At 40.5% G+C, this 15789-nt stretch overlaps 1 protein-coding gene across 3 annotated transcripts in view; it reads right to left on the reverse strand.

Moving 5' to 3' along the window:
- The window catches only part of LOC139547699 (prostacyclin receptor-like), a 66300-nt gene that overhangs the window by 27579 nt on the left and 22932 nt on the right, over positions 1-15789 (reverse strand). The window contains exon 3 of one of the 3 annotated variants that reach the window (XM_071356696.1): positions 10632-14072. The exons of the other annotated variants lie outside the window; for them this stretch is intronic. Within the exon in view, the coding sequence (XP_071212797.1) occupies positions 13932-14072 (141 nt within the window). The 3' untranslated portion in view covers positions 10632-13931. Of the gene's footprint in view, positions 1-10631; positions 14073-15789 lie in introns of those variants that run through there. 3 annotated transcript variants of the gene reach the window in all.

Consider the following 15789-nt stretch of genomic DNA (forward strand, 5'->3'; position numbering starts at 1 on the left):
GCATCCAAAGAACACCATACCTACTGTGAAGCATGGGGGTGGAAACATCATGCTTTGGGGCTGTTTTTCTGCAAAGGAACCAGGACGACTGATCCGTGTAAAGGAAAGAATGAATGGGGCCATGTATCGTGAGATTTTGAGTGAAAACCTCCTTCCATCAGAAAGGGCATTGAAGATGAAACGTGGCTGGGTCTTTCAGCATGACAATGATCCCAAACACACCGCCCGGGCAACGAAGTGGCCTAGCCAGTCTCCAGATCTCAACCCCATAGAAAATCTTTGGAGGGAGTTGAAAGTCTGTGTTGCCCAGCAACAGCCCCAAAACATCACTGCTCTAGAGAAGATCTGCATGGAGGAATGGGCCAAAATACCAGCAACAGTGTGTGAAAACCTTGTGAAGAATTACAGAAAACGTTTGACCTCTGTCATTGCCAACAAAGTGTATATAACATAGTATTGAGATAAACTTTTGTTATTGACCAAATACTTATTTTCCACCATAATTTGCAAATAAATTCATTAAAAATCCTACAATGTGATTTTCTGGATTTTTTTTCTCATTTTGTCTGTCATAGTTGAAGTGTACATATGATGAAAATTACAGGCCTCTCTCATCTTTTTAAGTTGGAGAACTTGCACAATTGGTGGCTGACTAAATACTTTTTTGCCCCACTGTAGATGACATCCCACTTGGCACAGACGTCAATTCAACGGCTGTTCCACATTGGTTCAACGTACATTTCATTGAAATGACATGGAAACAATGTTGAGTCAACCAGTGTATGCCCAGTGTAATGGCTATGAAAAGAATTGTTGAGAACTCTCAATGCCCACTTCAGGGAAATGTCCTGTGCAATGTCCACCCATTACCCTCTCGACCTCTTTATTACTGATGGTTTCACTAAATCTGATGGTTTCACTTAACCTTCCCTTTAAATACAATACAGCGGCAGCTACACACATCCCTGAAGGGATTTAGTTAGAAACCAACAGACCCATGTTAGAGCAACTATGCTTGGTTGTTTATTGCTATGTATTTAGCAACGTTAAATTGAGTATGTAATAATTCAGCTGAATTTCAGGGGAACATAATGGTACTCCCTTGGCTCCTTTTAGGGGCAGGGGGCACATAAGTAGTTTTGGCAAGGCCAGTAATGGGTAATGGGATGTGCAAGGGGGTGAGAGGGCTTTTAGCTGAAGCGTACTAGTAAACACCAACTATGGGTCAGTGGTCCATAAAACCCAAACCAACAAATTCCGCTATGAGTTCCTGGATGCATGGTTCCAATTATTTCATTAGAATCGTGCAGTCTCCACTGAACGCATTCTCTAGCTCTGAGAGTTCTAGGGGCGGAACATGTATTCTCCACATGAACCGAGACTTCTAGAATGATCAGAGATTTAATAAACAGAGATTTAATAAAAACACTGCCTAAACAGCCATTAAATAAATCTGAAATGTAAGAGAATGAAACAAAAAGGGAAAGTATTCCCTGCTGGTTTTACGAAGTAGGATAAATGGATCAGGTCCAGCCACGTTTTAATGGTATGCTTGTTTACTAAATGCAGGGAAACGTAAAACCTGATATTGAACTCCAATAACATAGTATTTGTAGCTGGGGAATTTAATTTAAGCCAATAGGACATGCCATTGTGAATCCTTATGACTCTGTTTAACTGTTGGAATTCCCATGTCCTTTTACAAAGGGTGTAAGTTTAACTGACATGAGACAGGCTCATAGTTCTGTGATGAACTACAGTAATCCGTCTTGCGTCTTCAAAATCTATGTCCCCCTTTGACAATAATGAATTTCCCCATGGTCTAGAGGTCAGGACATCAGTGTCTCTTGTGGGAGACCTGGGTTTGAATCCTGCCCGTAACATAAGGAAATCCACAAAACTTCCCACAGTTTTGTCAATGATTTAGGGAAACATTTAAAAGCTGATATTAAACCCAGAAATGACTAAGTTTTTTGTGTGTGTGGGAGGGGGGAAGAAACTCAATAATCCAATCGGACATGAGTAAAAAATAAAATAAAAATGAAACACTAAATATGCATTTTCAGAAAATGTTGGTAAATATGCTTTTATTGTTTAAAGAAATTATGAAGGAGATCAGTTCATTTTTCCCACTATCAAATCATGGCATGGGGTTGTTCAATGACAGACATGTATTTTGTTTAAAATATCGAATTTTCAAAAGACAAACAATCATGTTTTTTTTTGTTGCAAAATGGTATATATCCGCCTCACTCTCAGATAAATAAATCCATTCAAATTGTATTTGTCACATGCTTACTTACAAACCCTTAACCAACAATGCACTTTTAATAAATATAAGTGTTAAGTAAAAAATAGATTAATAAAACTTTTTTTTAAACTTTAGAGCAACAGTAAAATAACAGTAGCGAGGCTATATACAGGGGGTACCGATACAGAGTCAATGACAGGTTAGTCAAGGTAATATATACATGTAGGTAGAGTTAAAGTGACTATGCATAGTTAATAACCAAAGAGTAGCAGCAGCGTAAAAGAAGGGGGAGGGGGGGATGCAAATAGTCTGGGTAGCCATTTGATTAGCTGTTCAGGAGTCTTATGCCTTGGGGGTAGAAGCTGTTAAGAAGCCTTTTGGACCTAGCCTTGGTGCTCCAGTACCGCTTCCCGTGCGGTAGCAGAGAGAACAGTCTATGACTAGGGTGGCTGGAGTCTGACAATATTTAGGGCCTTCCTCTGACACCACCTTGTATAGAGGTCCTGGATGGCAGGAAGCTTGACCCCAGTGATGTATTGGGCCATTCGCACTACCCTCTGTAGTGCCTTGCGGTCGGAGGCCAAGCAGTTGCCATACTGCAACCAGTCAGGATGCTCTCAATGGTGCAGCTGTAGAACCTTTTGAGGATCTGAGGACCCATGCCAAATCTTCAGTCTCTTGAGGGCAAAGAGGCTTTGTCGTGCCATCTTCAGGAGTGTCTTGATGTGTTTGGACCATAGTAGTTTGTTGGTCATGTGGACACCAAGGAACTTGAAATTCTCAACCTGCTCCACTACAGCCCCATCGATAAGAATGGGGGCATGCTCGGTCCTCCTTTTTCTGTAGTCCACAATCATCTCCTTTGTCTTGATCACGTTGAGGGAAGAGGTTGTTTCCTGGCACCACACGGTCCTCAAAGCTCATCACTAGGAGCGCAGCCTCTGGATGAGCGGTTTCCTGTTTGCTTATGGCCGTAAACAGCTCATTGAGTGTGGACTTAGTGCCAGCATCGGTTTGTGGTGGTAAATAGACAGCTACGAAGAATATAGATGAAAACTCTTGGTAAATAGTGTGGTCTACAGCTTATCATGAGATACTCTACCTCAGGCGAGCAAAACCTTGATACTTCCTTATTAGATTTCGTGCACCAGCGGTTGTTCACAAATATCCACAGACCTCCACGCCTTGTCTTACCGGAGGCGGCTGTTGTATGTTATTCATGTCGTCGTTCAGCCATGACTCGGTGAAACATAAGGCATTACAGTTAATGTCCAATTGGTAGGATATTCGTGATCGTAGTTCGCCAATTTTGTTATACAATGATTGTACGTTGGCTAATAGCACTGATGGTAGAGGCAGATTACCAACTCGCCGTCAGATCCTTACAAGGCACCCCGACCTACGTCCCCGATATCTCGGTCTCTTTCTCATGCGAATCACGTGGATTTGGGCCTTGTCGGGTGTCTGAAGTAAATCCTTTGTGTCCGACTCGTTAAAGAAACATCTTCCAGTACGAGGTTTGTAATCGCTGTTCTGATATCTAGAAGCTCTTCTCGGTCATAAGAGACGGTGGCAGAAACATTATGTACAAAATAAGTTGCAAATAATGCGAACAAACACTCCTTCGGTGCTATTATGAGACTAAGTGGTACTGCTCGGTTTTACACAGTCAAATGTAACAAATAACTATATTTTTAATAAAGAAATTTACAAATTCTACTTTTGCGACATCGATATAAAAATTGGACATTTACATTTGACATTTGAGTCACTTTGCAGATGCTCTTATCCAGAGCAACTTACAGTTAGTGTCTTCATCCTTAATCTTAAGATCGCAAGGTGAAACAACCACATATCACAGTGAAATATACAGGATACAAACATTTAATTCCAGGTAAACAATACGTATATATAGCGTTTTGCAAAAAAAAAAAACTTTTTCATACACATCTAAAATATATGAATATAAACTCTGAGGATAGTAATTTTTCACACCGTCTCTTATATACAATCATTTCTGATGAAAAAACATAAGTGGCAGACTTCATTAGATCATGTCCTGGCATAAGGAGGGTGAACCAACACCTCATACATGTGGCCTATTGTTCTACACCTACACCTGTAAATCCTGTCGTACAGCTTTTCTTTACTACGGACTGCCCCAACAACGTATATGAACGTCAGCAATATTTACACAACAATGTTGAACAACTGTTCTCCAGCTGCTTAATCAATATTTGCAATAGAAACCAATCGGTTGTAATAAGGGATTGATTCATTGTGATTTGGTCGTTACATACAGTATTTGCAATTTGAACTCTGATTTCTTGCAGTTTTTATCACTTTGGCACATTTTTCAAATGTAAGTGGTATATTTTCAAAACTCTAAGTATAAAACTCTTAAACTGATAACACTTGTAATGCCCCGAGTCTTAGGTTCAGAACCCTTGATTGTGAATTGGGGTTTCACACATCTTTCACCTTTGAGTCATTCACGCAAATCAAAGTTTTTCGTGAAATACCATGAGAACATTTTGTTTAGATACCAATACATCAGATAATGATAGGCTCGCCATTTAGTCATTTTAACTAGCATTTAATGAAATAGCAAAACATACAAGATACACATTACAAAACTCTTATTTTTCAATTGCTGAATAGAAAGAATAGTGGATGGTAAATATAATTTTCTATACAGTATTTAAATATAACTTGACATGCAATTAAAACAAATATATATACAGTTGAAGTCAGAAGTTTACATACACCTTAGCCAAACACATTTAAACTCAGTTTTTCACAATTCCTGACATTGAATCCTAGTAAAAATTCCCTGTCTTAGGTCAGTTAGGATCACCACTTTATTTTAAGAATGTGAAATGTCAGAATAATAGTAGAGAGAATGATTATTTTCAGCTTTTATTTCTTTCATCACATTCCCAGTGGGTCAGAAGTTTACATACACTCAATTAGTATTTGGTAGCATTTCCTTTAAATTGTTTAACTTGGGTCAAACGTTCCAGGTAGCCTTCCACAAGCTTCCCACAATAAGTTGGGTGAATTTTGGCCCATTCCTCCTGACAGAGCTGGTGTAACTGAGTCAGGTTTGTTGGCCTCCTTGCTCGCACACGCTTTTTCAGTTCTGCCCACACATTTTATATAGGATTGAGGTCAGGGCTTTGTGATGGCCACTCCAATACCTTGACTTTGTGGTCCTTAAGCCCTTTTGCCACAACTTTGGAAGTATACTTGGGGTCATTGTCAATTTGGAAGACTCATTTGCGACCAAGCTTTAACTTCCTGACTGATTTCTTGAGATGTTGCTTCAATATATCCACATAATGTTCCTTCCTCTTGATGCCATATATTTTGTGAAGTGCACCAGTCCCTCCTGCAGCAAAGCACCCCTACAACATGATGCTGCCACCCCTGTGCTTCACGATTGGGATGTTGTTCTTCGGCTTGCAAGCCTCCCCTTTTTTTCCTCCAAACATAACGATGGTCATTTTGGCCAAACAGTTCTATTTTTGTTTCATCAGACCAGAGGACATTTCTCCAAAAAGTACAATCTTTGTCCCCATGTGCAGTTGCAAACCGTAATCTGGCTTTTGTATGGCGGTTTTGGAGCAGTGGCTTCTTCCTTGCTGAACAGCCTTTCAGGTTATGTCGATATAGGACTCATTTTACTGTGGATATAGATACTTTTGTACCTGTTTCCTCCAGCATCTTCACAAGGTCCTTTGCTGTTGTTCTGGGATTGATTTGCACTTTTCGCACCAAAGTACATTCATCTCTAGGAGACAGAACGCGTCTCCTTTCTGAGCGGAATGACGGCTGCGTGGTCCCATGGTGTTTATACTTGCGTACTATTGTTTGTACAGATGAACGTGGTACCTTCAGGCGTTTGGAAATTGCTCCCAAGGATGAACCAGGTCTACAATCTTTTTTCTGAGGTCTTGGCTGATTTCTTTTGATTTTCCCATGATGTCAAACAAAGAGGCACTGAGTTTGAAAGTAGGCCTTGGAATACATCCACAGGTACACCTCCAATTGACTCAAATGATGTCGATTAGCCAATCAGAAGCTTCTAAAGCCATGACATTATTTTCTGGAATTTTCCAAGCTGTTTAAAGGCACAGTCAACTTAGTGTATGTAAACTTCTGACCCACTGGAATTGGGATACAGTGAATTATAAGTGAAATAATCTGTCTGTAAACAATTGTTGGAAAAATTACTTGTGTCATGCACAAAGTAGATGTCCTAACCGACTTGCCAAAACTATAGTTCGTTAACAAGAAATTTGTGGAGTCGTTGAAAAGCAAGTTGTAATGACTCCATCCTAAGTGTATGTAAAATTCCGACTTCAACTGTATATCCAATGGCAGGTTGTGGGCATGTTGAGAATTATGTCCGTCTCATTTTCATTTTCCTTATATACATATAGGACAAATCATCAGACATAGGGTATTGTAAAGCAGTTGGCTACTGTAAAAACATTTCTGCCCCATGCCACATAGTACAAGATCACCTTTTCTTATGTGACTTGTCAACTGATACAGTATCGCCGGTCTCTCTGCTCGAAATGCATCAGCTTAAAATGTATCTATGAGTGGAATATATTATTTTATAAACTGCGGGGTTCGAGCTCTGAATGCTGATTGGCTGACAGCTGTGGTATATCAGACCATATGGGTATGACAAAACAGATTTTTAATTACGTTCTAATTACGTTGGTAACCAGTTTATAATAGCAGTAAGGCACCTCAGGGAACTGTGGTATATGGCCAATATACCACGGCTAAGGGCTGAACCAGGTACTCCGCGTTACTTGTACTCAGTGAAGCATTTATTTGGACTGCAATCTGAGATGCAGTTAACTCTAATGAACTTATCCTCTGCAGCAGATGTAACTCTGGGTATTCCTTTCCTGTGGCAGTCCTCATGAGTGCCAGTTTCAATTTTCCAAAATGACTGAACTTCATGTCTTGAAGTAATGATGGACTGTCGTTTCTCTTTGCTTATTTGAGCTGTTCTTGCCATAATATGGACTTGGTCTTTTACCAAATAGGAATATCTTCTCTATACCAACCCTACCTTGTCACAACACAACTGATTGGCTGAAACGCATTAAGAAGGAAAGAAATTCCACAAATTAACTGTAAACAAAGCACACCTGTTAATTGAAATGGATTCCAGGTGACTACCTCATGAAGCTGGTTGAGATAAAGCTGTCATCAAGGCAAAGGGTTGCTACTTTGAAGAATCTAAAATATATTTTGATTCGTTTTTCTACAATGTAGAAAGTAGTAAAAATAAAGAAAAACCCTTGAATGAGTAGGTGTGTCAAAACTTTTGACTGGTACCGTATGTCTGGATTGAAATCATTGCATGCCTGATCCATGGTCAGAAAGAGGGTGGTACGCTCATGGGGATGGCAATCATACATCTTCCACCTGTATTGATATCATGTATTGTATTTTACAGAATATTTACGACCCACAGTTAGTGCATTTATCTTAAAATAGTCAGGCAAGGGCCTCCCGGGTGGCGCAGTGGTCTAGGGCACTGCATTGCAGTGCTAGCTTCGCCACCAGAGTCTCTGGGTTCGCGCCCAGGCTCTGTCGCAGCCGGCCGCGACCGGGAGGTCCGTGGGGCGACGCACAATTGGCCTAGCGTCGTGCGGGTAGGAGAGGGTTTGGCCGGTAGGGATATCCTTGTCTCATCGCGCTCCAGCGACTCCTCTGGCGGGCCGGGCGCAGTGCGCGCTAACCAAGGGGGGCCAGGTGCACGGTGTTTCCCCCGACACATTGGTGCGGCTGGCTTCCGGGTTGGAGGCGCGCTGTGTTAAGAAGCAGTGCGGCTTGGTTGGGTTGTGCTTCGGAGGACGCGTGGCTTTCGACCTTCGTCTCTCCCGAGCCCGTACGGGAGTTGTAGCGATGAGACAAGATAGTAATTACTAGCGATTGGATACCACGAAAATTGGGGAGAAAAGGGGATAAAATAAAAATAAATAAAAAAATAAAAAATAGTCAGGCAAGACAACCACACATCAGTCGTATCTCAACCATGCATTACATACATAATAGAATGCAAAAAATGCATAAAATGTCTATGTCTGTAAGTGTTCTTTTATCTGGTTTTATTGCTAGCTTGAGTTACCTGGGGGGTACTATGTGTTTCCCAGCCTCTGTTCTGGATCTTGGGACTGTGACGACACCTCTGCTTGCATGTCTTGTGTGATACCGATGAGTGTCCAAACTGTGTGCCAACTGCTTGAACAGACAGTTCGGTACCTTCAACACATCAACCCCTCGCACAAAAACCAATAGTGATGCATGTCAATCTCTCCTCAACTTTGAGCCAGGCGAGATTGACATGCATGTCATTGACATTCGCCCTCCGAGTACATCTAAGTGCAATACGTGCCACTGTGTTTTGGACCAACTGCAATTTGCCTATATGTCCTTCTTTGCCGCACATGACCAAACGGGACAGTAGTCCAGGTGTAATTAAACTAGGGCCTATCTGGTTGACTGAGATAAAGAAAAGTAGAGCAACGTCTTGTCATGGACAGACCTCTTCCCATTTTAGTAACCATTGAGTTAATTGTATTGTTAACAAATGACAAGAAAAATCATCTCAAAAGTGGAATATTTGACTTTTAGATTGAATATTTAACCAAATTAAGTTGAGTGATTTGGTGCAGTGAACAAGTGACTGAGTTTGTTTGTTGAACTGTCAACTGAAAACTTGCTTATAGTTTTGAAGCATGAGCCATTGATGATCTGTTTCGATTTGTGCTTAGATTTGTTAAAATGTACCAGATACTTGTGAAAATTGCACTAAAGTGATTACTGTAAACATTGACTGTTCTTGTCTGCACCAAGGTGGATCTTAGTTTTGCACGCTGTCAAAATGATCTCCCACCTGTGACGAGTTGAGTTCCCACAAAAGTGAAATGGTTACACAAGTCTACAGCCACAACAAAGTGCAGCATCAAATAGATGCTCATGCTTTTTTCTCAGAGTCGGGAAAACAGGTGACGGTACAGGAAAATAATACAGAGTCAGATCTAATTGACTACTGCTTCCTGGATGAGACTGAGGTCATCACTTTGTGCTAGCAGCTGCCACGGTGGACTTTACACAAGCCAGCTGTGCTCCATCTGTTACCATCTCGCTCTCTAACCTCTGATTGCCTCTAACTTGACTTTCTCCTGCTCACTTCTCTCTCTCTACATGCCATATTTCTTCTAAACCCTCTCACAGTCTTTGTCCTCCACTCTTTGACAAAATTCAACCGTCTACGGTCATGATGCACCCTCCTCTACGTACACTATATATACAAAGGTATGTGGACACCCCTTCAAATGAGTGGATTTGGCTATTTTAGCCACACCTATCGCTGACAGGTGAAAAAAATCAGGGACATAGCCATGCAATCTCCATAGACAAACACTGGCAGTAGAATGGCCTTACTGAAGAGCTCAGCGACTTTACACCTGACACCGTCATAGGATGCCAGCTTTCCAACAAGTATGCTAGCTTCCCGGTCCACTGTCATTGGAAGAACTTGACTGGCCTGCACAGAGCCCTGACCTCAACCGCATCGAACACCTTTGGGATGAATTGGAACTCCGACTGCGAGTCAGGCCTAATCGCCCAAAGTCAGTGCCCGACCTCACTAATGCTCGTGGCTTAATGGAAGCAAGTCCCCACAGCAATGTTCCAACATCTAGTGGAAAGCCTTCCCAGAAGAGTGGAGGCTGTTATAGCAGCAAAGGGGGGACCAACTCCATATTAATGCCCATGATTTTGGAATCAGATGTTCAACAAGCAGGTGTCCACATACTTTTGGTCATGTAGTGTAATTTGAACCAGGATTCTGCTGTCTAACAGCAGTCAAACACCAGCAAAAGTAAACAGAGGGACAAATCCTCAAAGGTGTGGTGCTTAAAGGTGCAGACAACACTGTGCCAACAACCTCTGTGTTGATGGATGAACAAAAGTCTCTGGAAAAATGTATATGAGCCAAAGGAGGATAGAATTAGGATAGAAATTGAGTGACGGGTTTGTGTGTGGTGTAGCATGCGTGGGAAAGAAAAGAGACAGAGGGAGATTTCACATTCTCAATCATTTGAGCAGCATAGTCAAATTAAGTGCTATGAATCTTCTCATCGGTCGTAAATCTCCCCTAATCTCATCCATAAAGCCACACTTCACCTCCCACACCAGCCTGCAACACTGAGCTGGTCTTGCATCACACACAGCAGGGACGTGCCTCTGGAGAGCTTTAGCAGCTAGCTATTGCCTTATCTCACAGATCCAGTTGACATCCCTTTTCAGACATAAATTAAGTTAACTGATAAAACCAACAATGGAAAAAAAAGATTGTATTTTATTGCCCATTTAGTCAATTTACAACCTGATAAAAAGCTGTGGGTATTTTCAGTTTTCGGCAAGAACAAAGTATTCACACCTCTTGACTTTTTTCATATTTTGTTGTGTTAGAGCCTGAATTTAAAATGGATTAAATTTAGATTTTTTTTTGTCACTGGCCTAAACACAATACCCCATAATGTCAAAGTGAAAATGATGTTGTTGTTTTTTTAAATACACTGCTCAAAAAAATAAAGGGAACACTTAAACAACACAATGTAACTCCAAGTCAATCACACTTCTGTGAAATCAAACTGTCCACTTAGGAAGCAACACTGATTGACAATAAATTTCACATGCTGTTGTGCAAATGGAATAGACAAAAGGTGGAAATTATAGGCAATTAGCAAGACAGCCCCAATAAAGGAGTGGTTCTGCAGGTGGTGACCACAGACCACTTCTCAGTTCCTATGCTTCCTGGCTGATGTTTTGGTCACTTTTGAATGCTGGCGGTGCTTTCACTCTAGTGGTAGCATGAGACGGAGTCTACAACCCACACAAGTGGCTCAGGTAGTACAGCTCATCCAGGATGGCACATCAATGCGAGCTGTGGCAAGAAGGTTTGCTGTGTCTGTCAGCGTAGTGTCCAGAGCATGGAGGCGCTACCAGGAGACAGGCCAGTACATCAGGAGACGTGGAGGAGGCCGTAGGAGGGCAACAACCCAGCAGCAGGACCGCTACCTCCGCCTTTGTGCAAGGAGGAGCACTGCCAGAGCCCTGCAAAATGACCTCCAGCAGGCCACAAATGTGCATGTGTCAGCATATGGTCTCACAAGGGGTCTGAGGATCCCATTATTATGGCAAGCCTAATGAAATTCAGAAGTAAAAATGTTCAGAAGTAAAAATGTGCTTAATAAGTCACATAATAAGTTACACTCTGTGTGCAACTCTGTGTGCAATAATAGTGCATCAAAATTATTTTTGAATAACTACCTCATCTCTGTACCCCACACATACAATAATTGTAAGGTCCCGCAGTCGAGCAGTGAACCACAGACAAGGGAGGTTTTCCAATGCCCCACAAAGGGCAACAATTGGTAGATGGGTGAAAAAAAGAAGCAGGCATTAAATATCCTTTTGAGCATGGTGAAGTTATTAATAACTAGAGGTCGACCGATTATGATTTTTCAACGCCGATACCGATTATTGGAGGACCAAAAAAAGCCGATACCGATTAATCGGCCGATTTGTTTTATTTATTTGTAATAATGACAATTACAACAATACTGAATGAACACTTATTTTAACTTAATATAATACATCAATAAAATCAATTTAGCCTCAAATAAATAATGAAACATGTTCCATTTGGTTTAAATAATGCAAAAACGAAGTGTTGGAGAAGAAAGTAAAAGTGCAATATGTGCCATGTAAGAAAGCTAAAGTTTAAGTTCCTTGCTCAGAACATGAGAACATATGAAAGCTGGTGGTTCCTTTTAACATGAGTCTTCAATATTCCCAGGTAAGAAGTTTTAGGTTGTAGTTATTATAGGAATTATAGGACTATTTCTCTCTATATTATTTGTATTTCATATACCTTTGACTATTGGATGTTCTTATAGGCACTTTAGTATTGCCAGTGTAACAGTATAGCTTCCGTCCCTCTCCTCGCTCCTACCTGGGCTCGAACCAGGAACACATCGACAACAGCCACCCTCGTAGCAGCGTTACCCATCGCTCTACAAAAGCCACGGCCCTTGCAGAGCAAGGGGAACAACTACTCCAAGTCTCAGAGCGAGTGACGTTTGAAACGCTATTAGCGTGCACCCCGCTAACTAGCTAGCCATTTCACATCGGTTACACCAGCCTAATCTCGGGAGTTGATAGGCTTGAAGTCATAAACAGCGCAATGCTTGAAGCATTGCGAAGAGCTGCTGGCAAAACGCACGAAAGTGCTGTTTGAATGAATGCTTACGAGCCTGCTGCTGCCTACCATCGCTCAGTCAGACTGCTCTATCAAATCATAGACTTAATTATAACATAATAACACACAGAAATATGAGCCTTAGGTCATTAATATGGTCGAATCCGGAAACTATAATCTCGAAAACAAAACGTTTATTCTTTCAGTGAAATACGGAACCATTCCGTATTTTATCTAACGGGTGGCATCCATAAGTCTAAATATTCCTGTTACATTGCACAACCTTCAATGTTATGTCATAATTACGTAAAATTCTAGCAAATTAGTTCGCAACGAGCCAGGCGGCCCAAACTGTTGCATATACCCTGACTCTGCGTGCAATGAACGCAAGAGAAGTGACACAATTTCACCTGGCTAATATTGCCTGCTAACCTGGATTTCTTTTAGCTAAATATGCAGGTTTAAAAATATATACTTCTGTGTATTGATTTTAAGAAAGGCATTGATGTTTATGGTTAGGTACACGTTGGCGCAATGACAGACCTTTTTCGCGAATGCGCACCGCATCGATTATATGCAACGCAGGACACGCTTGATAAACTAGTAATATCATCAACCATGTGTAGTTAACTAGTGATTATGATTGATTGATTGTTTTTTATAAGATAAGTTTAATGCTAAGGCTTCTTATTGCATTCGCGTAACAGGCAAGCTCCTCGTGGAGTGCAACGTAAAGCAGGTGGTTAGAGCATTGGACTAGTTAACCGTAAGGTTGCAAGATTGAATCCCCGAGCTGACAAGGTAAAAATCTGTCATTCTGCCCCTGAACAAGGCAGTTAACCCACTGTTCCTAGGCCGTCATTGAAAATAAGAATTTGTTCTAACTGACTTGCCTAGTTAAATAAAGGTGTAAAAAAAAAAAAAAATACCGATTTCCGATTGTTATGAAAACTTGAAATCGGCCCTAATTAATCGGCCATTCCGATTAATCGGTCGACCTCTATTAATAACTCCTTGGATGGTGTATCAATACACCCAGTCACTACAAAAATACAGGCATCCTTCTTAACTCTGTTGCTAGAAAGGAAGGAAACAACTCATGGATTTTAAGATGAGACAAATGGTGACTTTAAAACAGTTAGAGTTTAATGGCTGTGATAGGACAAAACTGAGGATGGATCAACAACATTGTAGTTACTCCACAATACTAACCTAATTGACAAAGTAAAAGAAGGAAGCCTGTACAGAATTAAAATATTCCATGCATCCTGTTTGCAACAAAGCACTAAAGTAATACTGCAAAAAATGTGACAAAGCAATGCATTTATTGTCCTGTATATAAAGTGTTATGTTTGGGTTATGTTATGCTTGTAATCGTTAAGGACTGGGGAGTATTTCAGGATTTAAAAAAAAGAAACAGAATGGAGCTAAGAACAGGCAAAATTCTAGAGGGAAACCTGGTTGTCTGCTTTCCACCAGACACAGGGAGATGACTTCACCTTTCAGCAGGACAATAACCTGAAACACAAGGCCAAATATACACTGGAGTTGCTTTCCAAGACCACATTGAATGTTCGTGAGTGGCCTAGTTACAGTTTTGACTTAAAATCAGCTTGAAAATCTATGGCAAGACTTAAAAATGGCTGTCTAGCAATGATCAACAATCAATTTGACAGAGCTTGAAGAATAAAAAATAATAATGTGCAAATATAGTACAATCCAGGTGTGCAAAGCGCTTACCATAAAATGTATTGACTCAGGGGTGTGAAAATTTATGTAAATGAGATATTTTAGTATTTTATTTTCAAGAAATGTGAAAAACATGATGGGGTCATTATAGGGTATTGTGTGTAGAACTTTGGTGCAATTGAAACAGATCATTAAAAAGGCTGCTGTTTCAAAACTCGAAGCACATTTTCAATTGAGAAATGCTCACATTACTTTTGATATGATTCGCTTTCTCTTGTTAAAATAAATGGAATTATTACTGAATCCAACTGCTCTTAATTGCTGATCACTTAGATGTTTGATAAACACTATTTTAAAAGTAAACTGGTTTATCTACTACAGATTTTGAGCAATATGCAAATAATCCAGAAACTCCGAAACAAGAGAGAAATGCATCTCATATACATTAAACATGTAACTACACTATACTGTAGTGTCTTTGCGGACATGATCTTTTTCACAGATAAGAGGTCAAATTGTAAACTAAATCTCTTTATCAGACCAACTGTATTAGTAAAACATGTTTGGCATACAATATTGCTCAATATTTTTATTGTTAATTTTATGCAGTCTTTTTTCAAGGGTGCCAATAATTTGGGATCTGACTGTACATATACACAACATAGAGGCTAATGGAAAAGAAATGGACTAACTAGAGTACATTGGATATTATTTCAGTGAATATACATTTTGAAATGAGGTCTGTAAATGGGCATGTTAATACGTCACTCCTCTCTCTATGACTAACCTCTGTAAACACAGCCACTTTTCTGCAACTCCATCATTCACCAGACCAACGAATAAATATATTCCCCAAACAAACCACCAGCTGGTAAGGACCCCCTGCTAGCAAAGTCAGTAAATAATTCAACAAATGAGTCCTGAGCCATCGATTGATCAGCTTGCAAGACTTCAGCTGATTGCTCCACCTCTTATTGAAGACGGAGGGCTACCAGAAGTCAATGGGACTAACAGTGTGCCATCATGCTTCCGGCTGTTATGCGGGGATGGCTCATGGTGATGTCTGATCCACCATAACCATACCTGGAGATTTATAGGGAGTAACAATCAGGTTAAAAAGGTCCTTTTTAGGGTTAGGTTTATGGTTAGGTTTGGAGAGTGTCCCTGGATCACCTCTATCTATTTCCATCTGAGACGTTTCATCTAAAACAGCTCTCTGCACGAGAGAAGTGTTTTCAGGAATCTCACAATATGGAAACGATCAGCCAAGGGCTAGGGAGGCACATTGCATTATGCATGCATATTAAAGGGCCCGATGTGGAGACTGTCAGGGGTCAGGTGACAGACAGAAGTGAGCCATTTGCACACAGGGTTAGGGAGTAAATGATTAGATGTAATCAGTTACATATACTCTGATTACAACAAAAAGTCAGTTACATGCATTCAGATTGTTCCAGTAAAAATAAAACAATCTGAACAGTTACGGCACAAGAAAAAAACAGATTACAGACACTTATTTATTTAAAAAAATAAAGTTTTCTCAATG

The sequence above is a fragment of the Salvelinus alpinus genome, chromosome 21 (assembly GCF_045679555.1).
Source record: "Salvelinus alpinus chromosome 21, SLU_Salpinus.1, whole genome shotgun sequence".
NCBI classification, from domain to species: domain Eukaryota; kingdom Metazoa; phylum Chordata; class Actinopteri; order Salmoniformes; family Salmonidae; genus Salvelinus; species Salvelinus alpinus.